General features: G+C 27.3%; 4 protein-coding genes across 6 annotated transcripts; 3 read left to right on the forward strand and 1 right to left on the reverse strand.

Annotated features, from left to right (window-relative positions):
• The first annotated feature begins 69 nt into the window (after positions 1–69).
• LOC132938111 (uncharacterized) lies at positions 70–4,576 on the forward strand. 2 transcript variants are annotated; one of them, XM_061004785.1, is made up of 9 exons: positions 70–357; positions 423–450; positions 766–910; positions 1,118–1,389; positions 1,445–1,626; positions 1,691–1,865; positions 3,140–3,344; positions 3,412–4,385; positions 4,447–4,576. In XM_061004785.1, exons 1-9 carry the CDS (start codon positions 254–256, stop codon positions 4,510–4,512), a joined length of 2,151 nt encoding a protein of 716 aa, XP_060860768.1. In that variant the 5' UTR covers positions 70–253; the 3' UTR covers positions 4,513–4,576. The 2 variants fall into 2 exon arrangements, with proteins under 2 accessions (XP_060860768.1, XP_060860769.1); XM_061004786.1 differs by having other exon boundaries at positions 72–357; positions 423–521.
• Positions 4,524–5,098, reverse strand: LOC132938121 (cytochrome c oxidase assembly protein COX16 homolog, mitochondrial). The gene has a single exon (XM_061004801.1). The coding sequence runs from the start codon at positions 4,895–4,897 to the stop codon at positions 4,598–4,600; it is 300 nt and encodes a 99-aa protein (XP_060860784.1). The 5' UTR covers positions 4,898–5,098; the 3' UTR covers positions 4,524–4,597.
• A 149-nt stretch (positions 5,099–5,247) lies between these two features.
• Positions 5,248–11,188, forward strand: LOC132938109 (NFX1-type zinc finger-containing protein 1-like). Its single transcript, XM_061004783.1, has 8 exons — positions 5,248–5,775; positions 5,868–7,566; positions 7,873–7,956; positions 9,040–9,305; positions 9,370–9,504; positions 9,578–9,842; positions 9,899–10,094; positions 10,916–11,188. Exons 2-8 carry the CDS (start codon positions 5,874–5,876, stop codon positions 11,016–11,018), a joined length of 2,742 nt encoding a protein of 913 aa, XP_060860766.1. The 5' UTR covers positions 5,248–5,775; positions 5,868–5,873; the 3' UTR covers positions 11,019–11,188.
• A 5,660-nt stretch (positions 11,189–16,848) lies between these two features.
• On the forward strand, positions 16,849–20,873 carry LOC132938114 (A-kinase anchor protein 10, mitochondrial). Of its 2 annotated transcripts, none has more exons than XM_061004789.1 (8): positions 16,849–17,027; positions 17,254–17,473; positions 17,541–17,859; positions 17,973–18,096; positions 19,204–19,343; positions 19,407–19,781; positions 20,344–20,420; positions 20,482–20,873. In XM_061004789.1, the coding sequence occupies exons 2-8, from the start codon at positions 17,344–17,346 to the stop codon at positions 20,631–20,633; spliced, it is 1,317 nt and encodes a 438-aa protein (XP_060860772.1). In that variant the 5' UTR covers positions 16,849–17,027; positions 17,254–17,343; the 3' UTR covers positions 20,634–20,873. The 2 variants fall into 2 exon arrangements, with proteins under 2 accessions (XP_060860772.1, XP_060860773.1); XM_061004790.1 differs by having other exon boundaries at positions 17,001–17,133.
• The last annotated feature ends 364 nt before the right edge of the window (positions 20,874–21,237 follow it).

Genomic DNA, 21,237 nt, shown 5'->3' on the forward strand with positions numbered 1-21,237 from the left:
GTTGTGACTTGTGAGATAGCAAAGTAGTAATTAGTATTATAAGGAAAAACAGCTGTTCAGTTATCATACAAAATATGCAACTACAGATACGAGTTAAAAAAGTTGAAAATTTTTTTTCAGACTTAAGTAATGCCAACAAAAACAAATAGTAATTTGTACTTAGTTATAATAATTGTAAATTTGTAAATTGTAATTCAAAATACGGTATCTGGGTACCTATTTTTATTTTACTAGAATACATTTGGTATTGTATATGCTTAATAATACGATAATGGATCAATGCCAGATTGATGGTATAGAGGAACTCAAGATTGTTAATGATGTTCATCTTGAGACTACTAATAATAATATAATGAAGTAAGTAGCAACGTAAAATCGTAGTATCTATCCACCTTACACTAGCTACATTGTTTGTTTTTCAGATCAATCAAACACATAACTATCAAAAAGGTACATTGAAAATAATTTAAATTGTGTAAAATAACCTACTGTTCAGTGGCGCACACTCAAAAATAAATAGGGTAGCATATTGAATCATTACCTCTATTTTAGCTTATAGACTAATGGATATAGCCTACAATTATTGAATAGTTTAATTTCAATATTTTTGTTCATAAAAGAAGTTTTATGATGTAAATATTTTGGGGCCAGGAGTCCACCTAACCACCCACCAACAAAATCAGGGGTAGCCGCTGCTACCCTTGAATCCTCCAAATTGCGCCACTGCTACTGTTACATTATTTGTAAATTGTATACACTTTATAGAACACTTCAGAATCAGATCATCGTACTCCTAAACGCAAAAGTGATATTTCTAACTCAAATATTTTGAAGAAAAAAAAAAAATATGAGACCGCTTTGGCTGCAATTTTTCCTGAAAATGACCAGTCATACTCACAATATGCTCAAGGTATCATTCGTTTTTATTAATTATGTTTATTTTGATATTTAACAAAAATATTTGTTTTTTTTTCAACAAAATATTTAGGTAAAAAAAAGAAAAGAAAAGAATTAGCTTATATAGTTACCAGTTTTTTCTTTGTAATTTTAAAAGATTTTTTTTCAGACAAATATGTATTATTTTTAATATTTTACTGTATAAATGTTTTTTTTATAGATTATGCTGAGGGATATATGAAAAAAATGCGAGAAAGATTAGATGCAGAATCATTTGATCTAGCCATAAAACTTTTAGCATCTTTTGGGGACGCTGATGATAGCAATATTAATCTTTTATACGAACAAATAACAGAAGTATTAACGGATAAAAACGATGATTTAATCTATGAATTTTTAGGATTTTTACTTCCAGGACAAGCTTTATCAATTGGGAAGTTCACAGATTATCTAGAATTAACTAGAATAAAAGAATTTATTAGAAAATTACAAGTATGTGACTTATCTATGTTGAGTAATCCTTTTATTGATTTTTAATTTTTATTAGGTTTGCATGAAAAAACAACCAACTCAAGTCCGTAAAATATTAAACAATTTGTTTCATTTATCAAAAAGTGAAAATATTACTCCATTAGAAGTACATACAGCTATGCTTCCTTTATTAAAAAGTAATCCAATTTTAGTTGATTGTTTTTTTCAATTAATTCCAACCGAACATCCTCCTGAAAGGTATGCAATATCAGTTTTGCATTTTAATTTCTTGATGTTACTAATTAGTTGAATACAATTTTAGCTTTTTTTCTGACGATAATTGGGAAGACTTGGATATTGATCAAAGTATTAACTGTGGAATAGATTATGAAGAAATAATTCCATCAGATTCGGAAGATCATACACAATTAAATATTTGCCATTGTATGTGTCATAAACCTGGAGATAATGCACATTGTAGATCCTGTGGACTAAAAGTATTTATACTTTTTTTTAACATTTAACTTAAATTTTTATTTGTTTATATCTTATTAAAATTCTCTTTAAGAGGACGCCAAACCCGCATGTGTTGTATCCGCCTTACACACGTATAAAATAGACATAACACGTTTATGAAATCTGAGCTCAATTTTGGTGTTAAAATAAAAACACCTATTACAAAATTAAAAGATGACAATATTTTGGGGGCAAGATGTTGAATTTTTTTTTAAATAATTTAAATTTTTAAAAGTTAAAGGTATTTTAAAAATGTTGAAATGTTTGCTATTTCTAAATATTATAATGAATGTTATATTGGGTATAATGGAATAAAACACAACAACTTGCCCTCAGTAATAGAAATATTGTTACAATTTATTTTTTACTCTAGAACCAAATTGAACGATTTATTCTCAGATTGCGTAAATGTGTTTTTCATTTTTGTACGTTTTATACGTGTGTAAGACGAAAACGATACATGTGGGTGTGACGTCCTTTTAATTCCTGTAATATTTTTCATTAGTTACCATGGTTTCCAGTACCATTGATAGCATTACGAAAATATTTTTAAACAATATCTTATAGAAACTTCTAGAGACATTGTATTTAATATTAAAATTGATTATAAATAGTAAATACTTGAAGTATTTATAATCAATGATATTAATAATTATAGTATTATTGAATTTTTTTTTATAGAAATTTAAATTTGCATTATTATATTTCTACTTAAAAAACAGATTAAATAAGAAGCCCATAATTGTTTTAAATTGTAAAACCTATATGGAACTATGGAAGATAAAATGTTTAACTTAATTAATTAGGATGGCATTATTAATTATTACTATGACAAGTTAGAACTGAGATTGGATAACAAATTTTATATTACTGACACTAAATTAATTAAATATTCTTCTATTATTTCAAAATTCTATTGGGTGATCTGATGTATTTCATAAAGCTTATATTATTTAACATCTGTTGTTTAGATGTGTTCACCATTTATTATGTGCATTTAATTTTAGACTCATTATTTATGATTAATTTTCGTTAACTAAAAATATTATCCTTGTTTATAAAATATCAAGTCATTGCTATATTCTGTTAATTCTGACTATTAAAATGGTATAACATTAATTAATAATTATAAAGTATTTCATTCAGTAATAATTCACCATTACATAAATCAAATACTTTTTATATAGGTACAGTTAATATTATTTAAATTGTATTAGTTAAGTAATACAAAACTAAATTCCTTTTTTTTTTAAAGTTTTTTAAAGGTCGTATCTATTTTGATACTCTAGAAGGATTGAAATTAGCAAAAATAAATTTTGAAGGAGCTGACTCATCTATTGTACATTCTAAAATTGATAAAACAAAAGAAAATACTACAGTCAAGCAAAAAAATAGAAAGAGTTTGATTAAAAATAGTTCTCCTGGCTCAGCAGAAGATATTAAAGGCAGCACAGGAACAGGTTAGTTGTCATTTTACATTTTTACTTGTGATTATATTTTTCAAACTTATATTTATTACATTTATAGAATCTGAAGAAGATCTGATTGACGTGAAACCAAAAAAACGACAAAAATCAAAGGTAGTGCAGTCTCTTAAGCTTAAGTATAAAAAAGATGAAAATCCTAAATGTAAAGATGAGCAAGAACCGTATGTTGAAACAGGAAAATCTATTGTTCATGTTACTAATGAAGAATTGAAAAGTAGTGAAATGGTGTTTTTTTGTATTCCTAAAGCAGAATCTAGTGTCAAAATTATACCCAAAAAGAAATTAAAAGTTGACATTAAAGAAAATGCTATACTAAAGGATTATGAAATTATAAATCAAATCGAGTCTGAAAATTTAGATAATTTAAATTCCGATGTAATTGAAAAAAGTATGGAAATTAAATCTGAGGTCTTTTCGGATAAAAATTATATTATTGATGAACCGAAAGAAATAAAAAAAGAATTACATTTTTTACCTTCACCTGTGACTATTGATAATTTACCCGATGTAGACTTTAAATGTGAGCAACACCAAATACCAAACCAAATTAAAGTAGAATTTCCCAACAATATTACTAACAGTGATCTTTCTGAAAATTGTACCCAATCAGCTGATAACATACACCAGAAAGGTTTGGAAGAATCAAATAACCTTAATATTAAAAGAGAGTTTGATGAAGACTTCTGTAGTCTTAGCAATGAGAAACAATGTGATGATCAAAATATCTCAACTAACTTAACAGACTGTAAATTGTTTGCTACTACAACATCTGATATCAATACAACAGTACTACATGAAAATATAACAATAAAAAGTGAAGCTATTGATAATTTATCTGAATGTTATGTTCATGTAAGTGACAAACGAGACAATAATGAAACTGAAAAACAATTGATAAATAAATGGACAATAGATGAAGATAAAATTATACTACAAACTTGTAAAAGAGTTGAAGACATTGAAGTATTATTGGAGACAATCAATAGGCGAATACCACAGAGATCAGTATCTGAGGTATGACTATCTTTATGCATATTAAACATCATGTAATAATAATGTATTCTTTAATTTACAGATACAAGAAAGGTTTACAACTTTGATGACTTTACTTGAACAGATGATTGAAGTAAAACAAAATTAGCATAGCTGATATAATATATTATAACACATTTATTTGTTAAAATAAAAACATACTAAAACAATTCCTTAATAGGTATAGTTTTATTTCAGTCTTCAAATCCAGGTGGTCTTGGTATTCTTTTATTCTCATAATTGTCAAGATTAACTTGTTCTATAAGCTTTTTATACTCAGTTTCTATTGTGACGCTGCCTCGAGGTTTCATTTCAATGCCTTGTTTTCTAAGTTCTTCTGGACTGATGAACTTAACCTTCCGATGATCATATCGAATCTGTGAAAATTCTCTTAGACCAAATGATCCACCAACAACCAACAACATAAATGGCAATCCAAATCGAATAAATTTGTTTTTTAAAAAACTGTCAAGTGATTTTGATAAATTGTCCATTGTTATGCATTTATTAAACACATGTTTATTAGTGTTTTCTTAAATTTACTAAAATTATATTTTAATATGAAGCACAGATTAATAGATAAACATAAATATCAAGAGCGCGATTATGTTGAATTGTTGAAGCCTGTAGAGTCTGGACTCTAGAGACGAAATTCTGTGAACAGTGTCAATACTTATCACAACTACGACTACCTATAGTAATATAAAAAATTTAAATCGGTAAAATATTATTATCTTAAGTTGACGATTTATGCGCTCAATGATAAAAAGTTCAAGTCTAAACAGCTGTTGTAAAAAATATTGTTGATAACCACAGATTTCTAGACTACATCATTGAACCACAGAATATATTTCATATGTGATTGAACTATATAATTATATATGTTCAATGCAAGATACGATTATAAAGAATTCTTTTGATTGAAGAATTCTTTACAATCGTGCTGCAGGGCATGACCAAATATTGTGTTTATTTTGTCATGATGCAGGGTAACCGCCGTAAAATCTTATCATTTTTTGGACTAGGCTTATCAGTCCATAACATACGTTCGTGATAATAAAACTGAATATTCTGTGATAATAACGTTCTAATCACGATACGAAAATCGTAATAGTATGATACTAAGTTCTGAAATTATGAATGAGCTTTCTTTGGCTATAATGACATCATGCTTTGTAATAATTAATATTCACTATTATAGCCATTAGGCAATAATAGACGTTTAATATCGATTGTGTTGATTGTAATTTAAATTTCTAATTGATATGAATTAAACCAAAGTTTTACCTATTACTATAAAATATAGTAAATTTCTTAATATTTAAATTTTTTAGTTACTTTTAAAAATCAAAATAAACTATTACAACTCTTGGTAAGTTAAAGTACCTATGTAAATATTTTTAACCTAATTTATCTAACTACTGTTATCAATATTCATGACATTAATTTCTAATTTTATTTTAGACAAAAATGGGAGAGCTTCCTGGAGAGTTCTATAAATCATTCAGGACACAATACATTCATCCAACTATAAATGATATTGACTACGTAAAACATTTACCGTTCAACCTTGACAAAGGCCCATACAAGTCTGAAGACCATTATTTAGACACACAATTTCATCTTTTACGTGAAGATTTTATTCATCCATTAAGAAAAGCTGTACAATATTATCGTAAAAATAAAACTACAGTCGGTACTAACATGGTATGCAGTAATGTATTATTTGATGGTTCTAGGGAGTTTTTTGCAAACAAATTAGGTTTTATATTTAAATTTGATCCCAACGCATACAACATAAATTTGTTTATAAATGGGTTCTTATTACTATTTTCTAAAGATGATTTCAACACTTTCTTTGCTGGACTCGTGCTGAAAGATGATATAGAATACTTACAAAAGGGGATAATATTAATAGAAATGCTTGATAATATTGACATAAGACCAAACACAATTTTATCAATGGCACAGTGTGAACAATTTTATGTACCTTACAACTGGACACTTAAAGCTCTTCAACAGATGAACTCACTTCCATTGAAAGAGTATATAGTTTTTGCCACAAACAAACACTGTGCACCTGATTACTTAAATGACATTAATTATCAAAAGTATGATATTGATGATTACAAATTTAATATTTTGAATGATGAAGAATGGCCTACAGAAATTTATCTGCAACAAGAGAGCAGTCAGTATGAAGCATTTAAAGCAGCATTAACCCATAAATATGTTTTAATTCAAGGTGTTCCAGGTTCAGGCAAAACATTTATTGGTCAACGAGTTGTAAAAGCTATGATTGAAAATTTATATGTAACAGGACGGCTAAATAAACCTATTGCTGTTATTTGTAGTAATAACCTCGCATTAGATCATTTTTTAGAAGGTATTTTAAAAATAACTGACAAGCTGGTCAGAATTGGTAGTCAATCAAAGTGTGAAGCTTTAAAGAAGTATAGTTTAAAGAAGATAGTAAAACTTAACAAATTAAAAATAAATGATGGCTTGGAAAAAAATTTAAAAGTTAAAGAGCAAACTATTTTAGATTGCTGTGAGAAATGTGATAAATTATATTCTGGTATTTTGGATTGGAGTATTTTGAAGACTGTAGTACCAAAAGTGGCATTCGACACTTTTATAGATTCTTGGGATTTTCTTAACTGGCTATTTCATCCATATCCTGTTGACAAGATGTTTAAAAAATATAAAGTAGATCATGTACAAGGCTCTCAACATTGCCTCATTTTAGATGATATAAAACAACGTTTGTCAGAACTGACAGAACAAGTTGCTGAAGGCAGTGAATATCATTCATTAAAAATCAAACAACAGTTGACCATGCTGAAGAAATTTTATGAATACTTTGAGTACATGTTATCTTTTGATAACTCAGAAGAAAGTCCAATCGTTGTGGACGATATCCATTTAATTCCAGCTGATCAAAGATGGGTGTTGTACTATAAATGGGTACATATAATTGTTAATGATTATAAGAATATTTTAGTTCCAACATGGCATGAGTATAATGACTTATGTAAAAAACTCGATGAGGATAGATTGGCACAAACTATGAATTTATTAGACGATATTTATGTAATTGGGCTTACCACTACTGGAGCAGTAAAAAACAAAGATTTATTAGAACGTTTAAAACCTCCGATTGGTAAGTACATTTATAAGAAATAAAATTATATTCAATTTAATTCAAAATAATTATAACCATGATTTTATTTTAATTGAAATAGTATCAAATATTTTAGTAATTTATTGTTATTTATACTATTTCCTAATTTACTACTGTTCTCCAATTATAATATTAAAGGCTATTTTTAAATTAATTTATTTTGATAAACGTGTTTATTCAAAGAAATAGATATATTACATTAAAGTTTAAACTTAGTAGCATTCTAAAATACAAATTGATAAATTAATTAATTTTAATTAGGTTATGTACTATTATTTTGTTTAGTTATTGTGGAAGAAGGAACAGAGACATTAGAACCATTCATAGTTGCATCATTGACTGAGCATTGTCAACATTTGATTCTAATTGGTAAATTTTTATAAAGTGTTGTTTTTTTTATTAAATTTTTTATTAGTTAACTAGCGGCAACAGGCCATTGGGTAGTTTTTAACTCTGAGGAGGGGGGGGGGGGGGTATTATAGGTTAAACATGTGTGTTTGTTAGTTTGGCAGATTTTTTAGTGGGCACCCGTAGGTATCTGCCATGCCCGGGTTGGGGATGGCGGAACTTCTCTCTGGACACCATGACTTGCCTGAAGAAAAATGCCGCCCGCGACCGAGGTTTTGAACCTGTTTATTATTTTTTAGCTTTTAACCAAGTTAAGTTTTATTTATTCATAGTAAAATTAATGAATTTATGTTAAGTATCATCATTGGTTTTAAATACTCTAAGGAATGGTACAGTTGTAGAATGTTGTAAAAAATATATATTTTTTATACATTTAATATTCAAATTGTGAGCATAGTTATTTATTTAGTTTGTCGACTCTAGAACAAGGAGTAATTTAAATATTTACAAAGAAGATAGTTAATGTATAAATATAAATATAGTTAATTCTAACTTTTTCCAACTAGTTTTGGGATAAAAAAAATAAATATTCTTAGGGCCACTGAGCGTGTGGCATGACACGAGCACCTTTCTTTTTACAATCAAAAATGTAATGTTATGCAATGGCAGTGACATGTCCCTTTTTATGAACTTTACTGAAAGTAGAGAAATTAATATTCACTTTATTAGCAAAGCAATTTACTCTACGTAAAAGATGCTTAGATTGTATTATAATTATTTGAAATTACTTGGGTAATGTATGCTTAAATAAAAAATAAAAATTTAATAATTTAATTATTAAGAATTGTTATGTCTTGTCAGCTAAAACAAGTCCACAAGCTAACCATGATTACTTAACCTGTTATCAAATATAATTTTATAAACGAATACTACCTATGTAATATGTCGTTGTTTCCAAAACATTTCTTTACTAATTTATAACTTTTGATCATTCTTTTTATAAATAAAAATTAATTTAACTTAAGTTTTATTTAGAATTCAGCCTACCTAACAAATAGGTAGTATTAATTAATTGTTTATTAACTTTTATTTTAATTATTTTAGGAGATCATAAGGTAGAACGTCCAAAGACATCATCATACACGTTGGCAAAAACTTATAATTTTAATCAAACACTTATGGAACGAACAATAAATAATGGTTTACCTTTAAATAGACTTATTAAACAATTCAGAATGCGACCAGAAATAATGTCATTAGTCCTACCATCCATTACTGATCAATTGGAAAGTAGTGAACATACGTGTAATTTACCAAATGTTATTGGAATAACAAAAAATGTGTACTTCATTGATCATAATATTACAGAGGTATTAATTTATAATTTATAATTAGTATTTTATTATTTTTAACTAATCAAATTCAATTAACTAGGATAAAAGTCACATAAATGTACATGAAGTTAAATTTGCAATTGGACTTGCTCGTTATCTTTGCTTACAAAATTATAAACCAGAAGATATAATGATTTTAACAACACATAAAGATCAAGTTTATGAACTTGTAAAGGTAAATTAGTTAAAAAAACCCATAATTTTAATTTAAAAGTATTTTTAATTTATATTAGAATTTTAATGCTTAGCTTAAAGAAGAATCTTTACTTATTAAAAACATAAATATATCATCTGTGGATAATTGCTCACTAACTGAATGTGAAATAGTAATACTATCCACTATACATAGTACTAAAGGAGATACAGGATTTTGGAAACATGAAAATCGGATATGTGTGGCTTTAACAAGAGCAAAATCTGGATTATACATTATTGGAAACATAAGCAATCTTATAAGCCAATGTGAACTGTGGAATAGTGTAAAAAATTCTCTTCAAAGTCTATGCTCCATTGGTATATAATTAATATTTAAATTTGTATTTATTTATTTAAAATTGAATCTTTTTTAGGAAGTGAATTAACTCTAGAGTGTTCAATACATAAAGGAACATTATCAAAAGTCTCCAAATCTGAAGATTTTGTGAATCGAAAATGTCCTCGTCCTTGTCTGCAGCAATTAAAATGCAATCATTATTGTCAAAGTATTTGCCATACACGTGATCGTGAACATATGTTTATGTTTAAATGTAGAAATATAAACTGCAGGTGAGTTGTATAGAGAACTATACAAGAATATTACTATATTAGTATGAATTTATAAAGTATATTATAATTTATCTATAAATGTAAAAATGAATGTTTGTCTGTGTGTGTATCCTTTATGCATTCCTAAGGGGCTGGACTGATTTTGATGACATTTTTGAGTGTGATTGAGTAGTTCCAGGGATGATTAAGATTCACAGACTAGGTAGGTTAAACCCGGGGAGGTGTTCTAACAGAGATTTTATGATTTACGATGGAAATTTTTGTTTATAAATGGTTGCTATTTGTTATGGGAGAAATAGTTGGTAAAAAAAAGTATTTATTATTTTATTGGTTGCTATTGGTTAATCGGGAATATCAGGTACAACCATGCATCAAATCAAATTTTTCGCACATTCCGATGTAATTGGATTGCCTACCAGGGTGGCTAAATTTCACTTAGTGCAGCAAGTTGTACCCAAAAAGAGTTTAACAGTCACAATTTTTACGGGCAACAAAGTCCGCAGGATCAGCTAGTACTTTACTATTTATATAATTTCCATTATAGTAATTCTTCAAAGAGATTCATTGAAGATAATGTTTAATTAAAAACAGAAAAGTTCAAGTTTGGTTTTTCCACTATTTAATAATATTATATTATAATATATAGACTGTGTATAGTTTTTAAAAGTCAAGCCAAAATTAAAACAACTTCTATTACAGAGTTAAATGTCCCTTTTATAACATACTGTATGTAGTAAATAGTGCTTACAAAATAAATTCATATTATAATATTTACCTATAAAAACAAATAGTATTGTAATTTTCTATGATTTTTTTTTCAGATCATCTAAATCTCTAATCCGCTACCCATTAAAAGACATATTTCTACTATTCTGGGAGTACAGCAAAAATATTATTTATGATGTAATTAGTCAACCAATTTAAAATATTTTAACCATGGTATTGATGCTAGATTTTTAGTAAAATATTTTTAACCTAACTGAGTAAAATTCAAGTTTTTCTTGTGATAGCTAATCAATATAACCTAGTCATGCAATGTATAAATGTATTAGATACTGTATGTATTAATAAAATGTTCCTAAAATGTATGCTTATTTAATGTGTATGTTTATTTTTTATAATAGCCCTAATTGGGGGACGGAGTGGCCGAGCGGACTAAGGCGTCGGTTGTGACGCACACCGGTGCTGGTTCAAACCTCGGTTCATGGGCGGCATTTTTCTTCAGGCAAGTCACGGTGTCCGGAGAGAAGTGCCGCCATCCAACAAAAACAAACAGCTAATGGCCATAGTTGCCGGGTTTCACAATCAATAAATAAAAAAAAAATATAGTCCTAATTAACATTAAGTATACAAAAGAATGTTAAAAAATAGGTGACCAACCTACTACAATAATCTTTTTTTGACTATCCACATATTATCTTTCTATTCCAAACAAAAGTTGCATTGTATTGTGCTTATACTACACTTGACTTAAGAAGCTAATACCAATCAGTGACATACACACATGGGACTATGGGAGGAAGGATGCCCCCCTTACCGTTTGTGTTTTTTTACTATACGTATAAATAATAGATATACAAAAGTGAATATACTATAAAAAAAATCAGTAATGATCTGCTCTACATTAGGTATATAGAAGAGAGTCACTGTATAACATTTTAAAATCTTAGATATAAATAGAAATTTTTTATAAGAATTTCTAACAAAATAATTTTCAAATTATAGTAATTTTTATGAAGTTTGTCAGCATTCTAACTTCAAGTGTTCATATAAATTATTCTGAATTTATTATCACATTAAAAAGTTTCTCATGCCTATAAAATGTAATAGCTCAAAAAAAAAGTCAAAATTGTATTATTTAAGAAAAATGATAATATAGGTAAACATTTGGTGAACATTTCAAGTAGGTCTGTCTATGGTTATTAGTTATTTTATAAAAACAAAATATCAAAAATTGTTTCAGAAGAAATATTTAGTTAGTATACGGTTTGTTTTTTACGGAATATCCTTAAATTTTGTAACAATTAAATTGTGACCATATATTTTTGATATTTTTAGCTATGAACAACTAATGAAAAACCTTGTGTTTTTTACAGAGCCAACATTTTTTTATCAACATTTATAGGAAAAAGAATATATATACATACAAATATTTTAAATGTCTATAAATAGCTCAAAAAGAGAGTACATATATTTTTGAAAATTATATCATGTATAAAAAATACTAATATTAACATTTAGTAAAAATTTCAAGTACTTATGTACGGTTATTATAGCTTTGGGCTTCAGTCCAAATTTTTAAAAAATAAATAATTAATATAACAGTACATTTTAAATGGTAAGGTGGAAGATTGGAAGACGGGATAAGCCGACTAGCGTCTAGAAATATCGATTTGACTGAGAGTCTAATTTCCCAAATCCCAAGCCGGCCGGAGCTCTCGAATCTCGAGCAGAATCTGTCGTAATCGTCGTTTTACCAGTGACACGGATATAGAAGGTAGGATGAAGAACCTTGGTTGGTGGCACCTCCAACAGCATCGTAGAGCCTTAACAGCCTTTCTACGAATTGTCTCACACGCTCTTCATAGTTCATCCCCCTTCACGGGACACGGACAAGATGTACTCTACCGACTTGTAGATCACTGTTGGATTTTTCAGCCTCTTACAGAGCCCTCTTGGTAAATATCGATGAGAAGGTCCGAAAAAAATGGGTCCATAGAGCATATTTTTGACCGTGGTTTGGAGCCACTCAGCGGGCTTTACTGCTTTAGTATTTGAAAAGGTCGAAACGTGTACGTCAGAACTCTTTGCGTCCTTTACGGCTCTCAAGCATTGGAACAGAATGTGACAAATAACAATTATTGCTGGACCAGGTAAGTACAAATTATACGCGATTTGATTTTGGAAAAAATAGTTTAACCTACCGCGTATGACTAATAGCAATATAGGTAATTAATATAATATATAAAATAAGTACACAATTCTTAGAAATATAGGCTGAATATAATACTGTTTCCACCCAGATTCGTTTTTCATCGCATACAATATGATTTATCATTGAATTCAAATTTACGCCCCCCCCCCCCCCCCCCCGATTTCCGCTAATTTTTAGAGCGGGGTTTTATCGATTCCGCCGTTTTAATATCAATTCCGCCGGTTATTTGTAAATGATGATTCCACCAACTGCAGTTTATCAAACAATAACTGATCTATCAATTATCATTGTACAAATTTTTTTTTAATTAACAGTATAGGTACAAGATACACACAGTTTACCATAATAGCAAATGTATTTAGTTTTATTTAAATAAAAAGATTTCAAAAAACAATTCAAACATATTGTCGTCCACAACGGATAATATAACCCAATTTATACATATTAGGTATGTTATGGCAGAAAAAAAACAATAAAATACAATGTAAAAGTTGTTAAAATAATATTACTCAAATATAGCCATATAGGTACCTATAGTGATTGTTATTTTTACAAATTTAAGTAAAATTTAGATTCTGAGCGGAGAGATGAATGTATTGATTTTACAATGATGTGAGTTTTTTAATTTTTAAATTTTTTTTTTTTGTGTGTTATCATCTTTTAGGACAGTAAAAGTAACTACTTACATTTTCTTCAACAGTACCTTATCCTAGACCCTATAGTAATTTTAAAAGCGCCGTAAAAAACAACATAAATTAAGGAAAAACATGAATTTTTCCGTAAAATCGATTTTGGTTTGTGGTGTAACACTAAAACAAATGACCGTAGATGCATGCAATTTTGACTTATTTATACAATAATTTTCTATACACATAACATTTAAAAATATTTTTAGCTGTTTACGGACATTGTCAGTTTCCAATTTTTTTAGTTTTTTTATTCTATAAATATCATTAAAATTTTATTTGTTGGGAAAGAAGCTTCAAATTTTAACAGAAAGCTCTTAATATATTGTTTTCAAGACAGATGAAAAATATTAAAAAACCATAATCACAATTTTAAAATAAAATACGGAATACGACAAAATACGGAATAATTTGTTCAGAATTCATAATAGTTTTTCTTTTTATATCTTAGATTTGAAAATCTAATACAAGATTGCTCATAAGGTTATTTACCTTTATCAAAAAAAATTTCTACAAGCAAATCAAATTAAATTTTTATGAGCGTTTGAAGTTCATATTTTTACAACATTGGATATTCACTCGATATCTCATGTAGCGATTTTCTTATTTTATTTTAATTCAAAAACAAATAACTGTAAATACATGAAAATTTATATATTTTCTACACACCATGAAATTTTGACTTTTTTTAAGCTGTTTATGGACAATTTATCTAATTGAATATTTAATAGTTAAAACTGTATAAAATTCTCAAATTTTATTGCTAAAGATTAAAAATTTAAAACAGAATTCCACGTAAATAGGAAATATAAATTATTTTATTCACAATAATATTATCATAATACGTGTTTTTTGTATATTTTTTTTCCAACATTGGGCCTGGTTATGTGAGTGTGGCTGAAATAAATTCTTGTTTAAAATGCGACCAGCTGCCTATAAGCTCGTAACAATTTTAGACGTAATTTTGAGCCAGTGAATATGTTAACGGGCCGCTTAGAAGTGAAAATCCCGATGGACCTATGCATACGAATCCGGCACTACGTAGGTCGAGGTACCTATCTATAGCAGCTATGTTGTAATTTATCTCCCATATACTCAATACGAATTGATCAAGTATTATTATTGTGTATACGAGCACAGTGTACACTGCACAGTTTAGTAGGTATTTATATTTTAAAAAGGCTGTCTATGACATAAACACATATACTTACTATAACTATTAACATTATAATTTTTAACCCTTTCATTCGATCACCTTATCACTATCTAACATCACTGTAGATAGAGCCTTGAAAGTCCCGGACTTCATAAAATGTAAATAGAATAATATATTATGGTGATCTTATAGTTTATTTTGGTAATTGAAATTCCTAGGTACCTAATTGTTGTATTGAATGTTTAATGAATATTGAGTACAATAAAATATAAATAAGGTATCACATGCAATGATGACAATGCTGTAGGTACCTACCAATTGAATTAACAATATTTAATTCAAATTTTTTTCAGAATTTTTAACCTCTGATTAATGTAAAATTACTTATAAAACCTATCTACCTACCAATTAATATTACGCATATATTTTTAGGGAACAAATTTCAAAAAGGAAGGTATTTAACATCATAATTCATCATAATTCATATTATAGTAGATAATTATATCATTGTTCTATGAATAGGTAACAACCGTAGGTATCATCAATAATAAAAAATAAAAATAAATCTTCTAGGCTCTGGCATTGTATACAATTATGACGTATTTATGACTTACCTACATAGGTAATAGTGTAATACATATAACATATTAAAAACATATTTTAATTACGTGCCTACATTTTTAATATATTCATTTGTATGTTATCGTGACTTATGAGATATCGTTTTGACATATTTAAATATACTTTAACATGTTGTCACGTAGGGCACTATAATAATAGCCTAAATAGGGTCTAGGACCACTAATATATTATTCAATAATATTACCATTTGGCATTTGCTAATCCATTGCGACTATATTTTGTTACTGAAGTTATCAAAAAGATTAACCACCGGAATAATTCCGTGTTTCCGGAATGCATGTGAACGTTCTGAGATTGACGAGATTAACAATGGTTCAAGGTCTAATAACTTTAAATTATTGTCCGTCACCGTGAAATATTAAATATGTTGTCCTATGGAACATGAGTTTGCTTTTATGATATATTATAATGTTAAAAATAACGACCAATGGGCAATGGGCATGATTGCATGAATAGTTTTAATAATTTTATACAATATATAGGGTACCATACCTACCTAATAAATTAAATTACCTATATGGCTGTATAGACATCTGACATATAGTTTGGTATGTATAAACTATAAAGTTTATTTATGTCGTATAAGTAGTTATAGGTACCGATGGTACCGTGAATTAAGATATCCATATCTTATGGACTTGTGGTACATTGGTGCTATAGGTACAAGGTACCATATGCTAATTTTTGACTAGTTGATAGGTTTATGGTAGATACCTAATAGGAAGTAGGAACTATATACAACTATACGCTACGTAATAGACGTACGAAAACCCAGTTATTAAATAATTAATAGGTATATTAATGTGTGTATAATATGTACATATACCGTATACTGTATATAGGTACAAACAAATATTATACCTTATTTACCTATATTATATATATATATTAGTAGGTATATTAAGTACATATTATAATATAATTCAAGGCATAATCTTCGATAGTTATTTCGTATTTTTGTTGTTAAAAATAATATCGTCATTGAAGTTCGATATAGTTCAACGATTGAATATCTAGGTAGTAGGTACCTACTGAATTATTAATACTTGAATTAGTGTTAAAAACAATCAAAGCGTGCATGGAATACCGGCGTGTATTTAGTTTTAGTGTTAACTATTAAATACTAGAATATTACTATATTAGACATTACTTAGTAATTAGTATTTTAGCATGCACGATGGCACGATTCGCGTATACCTACAAATTTACTGAACAGTGAACTGCAACCAATGACAATTATACTTACCTACTATTACTTACTATATAGTTACTATTGTTCTGTGTGCTGTGGTTGTGGTAGGGGTTGCTGATGGATATAGAAATATATAGTTGTAGTTGTATGGGTATCTAACAGGTGTCAGATGACGGTATTGATACATTTATCATTTTGGTTAGGCTTGTGAGTTGTGATAAACACTACGAAATACGAATACATAAAATTTGATAACAAGACACAAGTAACAACATCCTAGTATCGTACATGGAGACGGATAAATCAAGCATAATTTTGAAAAGTAATGATAATAATTGCATTTTAACTTAAAAGTAACATTATATATTTAAGTACCTATTTATGTTAAATATAATAATGATGTAAATCAACTACATTGAAATCGAGTTGTTAGTTTTCAAAGTTCTATACATATTTCAATAAACTATCCTTTTTTGTTATAATATTCACATGTATATTTTAATTAACAAAGTACCTAATGATGTATTCATTTTTGTTTTTATTTTTAGCGAATCAGGCTTAATGTCTGTGATGAATAATTCTATGTCTCAAACCATTTAAATCAATTGAAGCTAGACAAACTTAACTAATATGATACGATGCTCAATTTTTGGAAAACAATTCAATCTAAAAAAAGTTCAACATCATCGGCTAATATCAATAACGTTGGGCTGAGCACTATCGGTGATGGACTACTGCCTCTCAAAGATTTTGAATATGGCGAGAGTGGTATGTAATATTATACTATTCTTTTTGTAAAGTAAAAGTATTTACTTAGATTTTTAATTTTCAACAGATCTGTATGCTTTGGAAAAATGTAGATTATCATTGCATTTCAGTGAGGCATTGGTGTTGGATAATAGTGCACTGTTATCCATGTTTAGACAATTTTTAGACCACAGAAATTTATTATCACTTTACCATTTATACATGGCATTATTGGGTCGTACAGATATTGAAGATGAGTTATTACGTACAAATTTATTAAGAAACATCTCAGTTCATCGGATTCATTTTCCCGATCAATTAATAGCAAAAATTAATAATCATAGTAAACATTTAGATATTGGAGATTTAAAAGAAGTTACAGATAAGGTTTATGTAATATTACAAGAGTAAGTATCCTTATTACAACATATATTTACTGCTTTATAGTTATAGATAGATAGATGCTAAAGAAACTGTACATTGTACATAATATATTATTATATAATTTTATTATCCTTAGGTATTGGAATAGTTTTGTCCAGACTGATATGTTTTGTAAATACCAAGTAGATGTCTTAACAGGTGGACAAGTTACTCTAGGTGATATACTGCTTTGTGATGGACTTCTTTCTTATTTTATGGAGGTATTATGATTACATACATGACATTCATTTTAATTAGATCTTTATCAGTAAACTTTTAAATGATTTATTGAAACATTAAAAATATAACATTCATCTCTTTGTGTAATTTCAGAATTTAGACTACTATACATATATTATGATAGTATATACTTAATTTTGTTATGTCTAATAAGTAAAGACCGGATTTATATTCTCTTAAAATACCTTAAATATGATGCTTATATTCTCGAAAAAACCTTAAAATATGCAAAATATACAAAAAAAAAAAAGCAAAAATATTCAAAAATAATCAATAAACATCATTATATTTACTTTAATATGCATTAAAAAAATTTTTTTTTTCAATTTTATATTAATAGTGAGTTAATTATTAGGTATTTAAAGTTGCGTATTCTAATGGAATATTATTGCACTTTAGTAAGAGTTGGAAATGATAAAATAATATTAAAATTAAAAATAAATACAAATTTGTTCTCACAATTTACGAAATATTCCAAAATATGCTAAATGAGTTAAATATTCTCTAACCCATAAAATATTCTCAAATATGCAAAAAAAACTTTTTTCTACGCATTCAGAATTGAACAATCATCCACATTTTTTACTTTAAAAAATAAAAACAGTTAGTTTTTAATTTGTATAATTATTGAGAAATATATTACAAAAGTAGTTAAATATTTTGTTTGTAATTAAAATAATTGTTGTAACTATACAAATGTTAATACGCATATCAGTTTATTACATAATATTCATGAATTTATAAGATTAATATCTTAAACAAATATTTAAACTTGCACAATTATTATATTTTATTCATATTAAAATGATTATTTTATGTCAGGTTCTTAACTGCCTACTATTATTATAAATTATAGTATTTATAATCATTATCATCGTGACAAAAAAACATCTTCTCTAAACGACACACATTACAATGATTGATGTTTAATTTTATAAATAATATACTAACAACTATTACAATTATAAAAGAATTATACAATATAGTATTTAACTAATTAATTTAAAAGTAATTGATTAATTAAAATATTACTCTTTAATTGTAATTATAGAACAAATAAAAATTGGTGTTCTTGTTTTTATTTACAGTTTCTTGATAGTGAAGGGTGTAGATCTATTGTTGAGTTCTGGTTGGCAGCTACAAATTTTAAAAGTTGTGTTGAACAATTAAAAAGTTCTTCAGTTAACTATGAACAAGCACAAAGTGATGCTATTAGTATTTATGAAAAGTAATTGAAATTCATTATTAATTAATATATTAAAATTTTGTTGTAATAAAAAATTGTGAACAGGTATCTTTCTCTTCAAGCCACATGTTCACTTGGTTTCACTGATCAAGTAAGAATTACTGTCGAAGAATCTATATGTCCAGCTGACATACAAGGCCAAACTGTTACAACAATTAGCCAGTGTTTTAGATCTGCCGTTTTAGTGGTCCTAGCATTTTTACGTCATAGATGTTTAATGCCATTCCTATCATCTCAACATTATGTACGTTATTTGTCCGAATTAATAAAAGCTGGAAATTCCTATCAATCTCTATCTCAAGACAACGAATCATCTAGTTCCTCAGTTTCTGAGTATAGTACTAATTCAAAACGATCAATGTCTTCTCTTTTACCTTATTCAGCCAGTACAGATTCATTATGGAGAAAAAGACAGCAAAGGTGAGTCCAACTGTAACTTTTTTAATTATTTAATAGTATATTATACGTTATATGGTAAAATATCTTAATATAAAAAATATGAAAATAGTTTATTGAAAGTTGTGTTGTATAAAGTAGAGGCGTTTAACAATTTGTTCAACTAATTCAATAATTTATGTTGCACTGTATTTTTTTTTTATTTAAGTATGATGTTTAAGTGAAGATGTGAAACTGAATAAGATAAAGGTAATTTGTATACATAGCTTTTTGGCTAATATGGATTGTAATATTCGAAACCTTTTTCATATAATTTAATAATATATATAAATAGTTTAGTTTAATTGAGAAGTTATAAATTGCATTATCCAAAATTAAAATTAAAATCTAAATCCTGGTTCTAAAATAAAAAAATTAATAACTTAAATTAAATTATTAAATTTATAAAAACAAAAGTTAATAAAAAAAATTGTACTGCGTTTTATTCCAATTTAATGGTTGTGAATTGATGTGGTTGATCACATGTTCTAAAAATTATTATAATTGCTTTTACCATCATACATGCTGGATTTTTTTTATCTTTTAGTGGTTTAAGTTTTGGCCGAGTTGATGAATATGGACGTTTCGAGAGGAACATAGAACCAGATCCAGATAAAAATAAAGGTATGTTAAATTTGTATTTAAATTTTTAATAATCACATGGATTATTAATATTATTTTTTAGAATCTGGCATCAGGAGAATGATGAAAAAATTTGTGAATAAAGAGGGTGTAAAAATGCAAGAAGATATGGCATGGCAAGTAGCTGAAATGATTGTAAAAGATGTAACAAGTGTGACAATGGCAAACAATGATGAAGATTTTGGTGCAGAATAAAATACTGTAAAAAACTATACAATAGTTTATAATATAATATGTTATAAAAATAACAAAAAAATATTTATTTATTAATAGCATGTAAAGAAAAGACAGGTAATTAATTGTGAGTGAACGCGCACATTTTGTAAAATCTTTACTTACATTGATAATATTTTTATATTCATTACAAATATTTATTATAATTTGTTAAACTATTAATTGTTATATGATTAAATATTTAATTTATATGATGTTGCATATATTAGTACCAATTTTTATCCTAAGCATTTATGTTAAAATTTTGTATTTTATTTATGTATTCTCAGGTTTCAAGTATTAAAATTATTTTTTAAAATGTTGTACTTTTACAATTTAAAATCAAACCAATTTAAACCTTTTACCAATTTACCATGCAATACCATAAACTATATTCTCATTAGTCATTACACTCAATTACATAGGTATTTAGTCTATTAAACTTAAGGAGCTTAGTGCCAATATCATTGTGTCTACAAAACTACACTCTATAGGACTAATGGTCCCGTCCTGTAAAATCTACCAAATTTGATAATTTTTTTTTTAAATTAACGTTTACACGCCAAAATGAACTACGTTTATCAAA

The sequence above is a fragment of the Metopolophium dirhodum genome, chromosome 2, assembly GCF_019925205.1.
Source record: "Metopolophium dirhodum isolate CAU chromosome 2, ASM1992520v1, whole genome shotgun sequence".
Classification (NCBI taxonomy): Eukaryota; Metazoa; Arthropoda; class Insecta; order Hemiptera; family Aphididae; genus Metopolophium; species Metopolophium dirhodum.

Coding starts and splice junctions, on each gene's coding strand:
- LOC132938111 (XM_061004785.1), top strand. CDS start 254: ATGCTTAATAATACGATAATGGATCAATGCCAGATTGATGGTATAGAG. Junction 358..422: donor ACTAATAATAATATAATGAA/GTAAGTAGCAAC, acceptor TTTGTTTTTCAG/ATCAATCAAACACATAACTA. Junction 1,627..1,690: donor ACCGAACATCCTCCTGAAAG/GTATGCAATATC, acceptor ATACAATTTTAG/CTTTTTTTCTGACGATAATT.
- LOC132938121 (XM_061004801.1), bottom strand. CDS start 4,897: ATGGACAATTTATCAAAATCACTTGACAGTTTTTTAAAAAACAAATTT.
- LOC132938109 (XM_061004783.1), top strand. CDS start 5,874: ATGGGAGAGCTTCCTGGAGAGTTCTATAAATCATTCAGGACACAATAC. Junction 7,957..9,039: donor TCAACATTTGATTCTAATTG/GTAAATTTTTAT, acceptor TAATTATTTTAG/GAGATCATAAGGTAGAACGT. Junction 9,505..9,577: donor AAGTTTATGAACTTGTAAAG/GTAAATTAGTTA, acceptor TTTAATGCTTAG/CTTAAAGAAGAATCTTTACT.
- LOC132938114 (XM_061004789.1), top strand. CDS start 17,344: ATGCTCAATTTTTGGAAAACAATTCAATCTAAAAAAAGTTCAACATCA. Junction 17,474..17,540: donor TTTTGAATATGGCGAGAGTG/GTATGTAATATT, acceptor AATTTTCAACAG/ATCTGTATGCTTTGGAAAAA. Junction 18,097..19,203: donor TTCTTTCTTATTTTATGGAG/GTATTATGATTA, acceptor TTTTATTTACAG/TTTCTTGATAGTGAAGGGTG.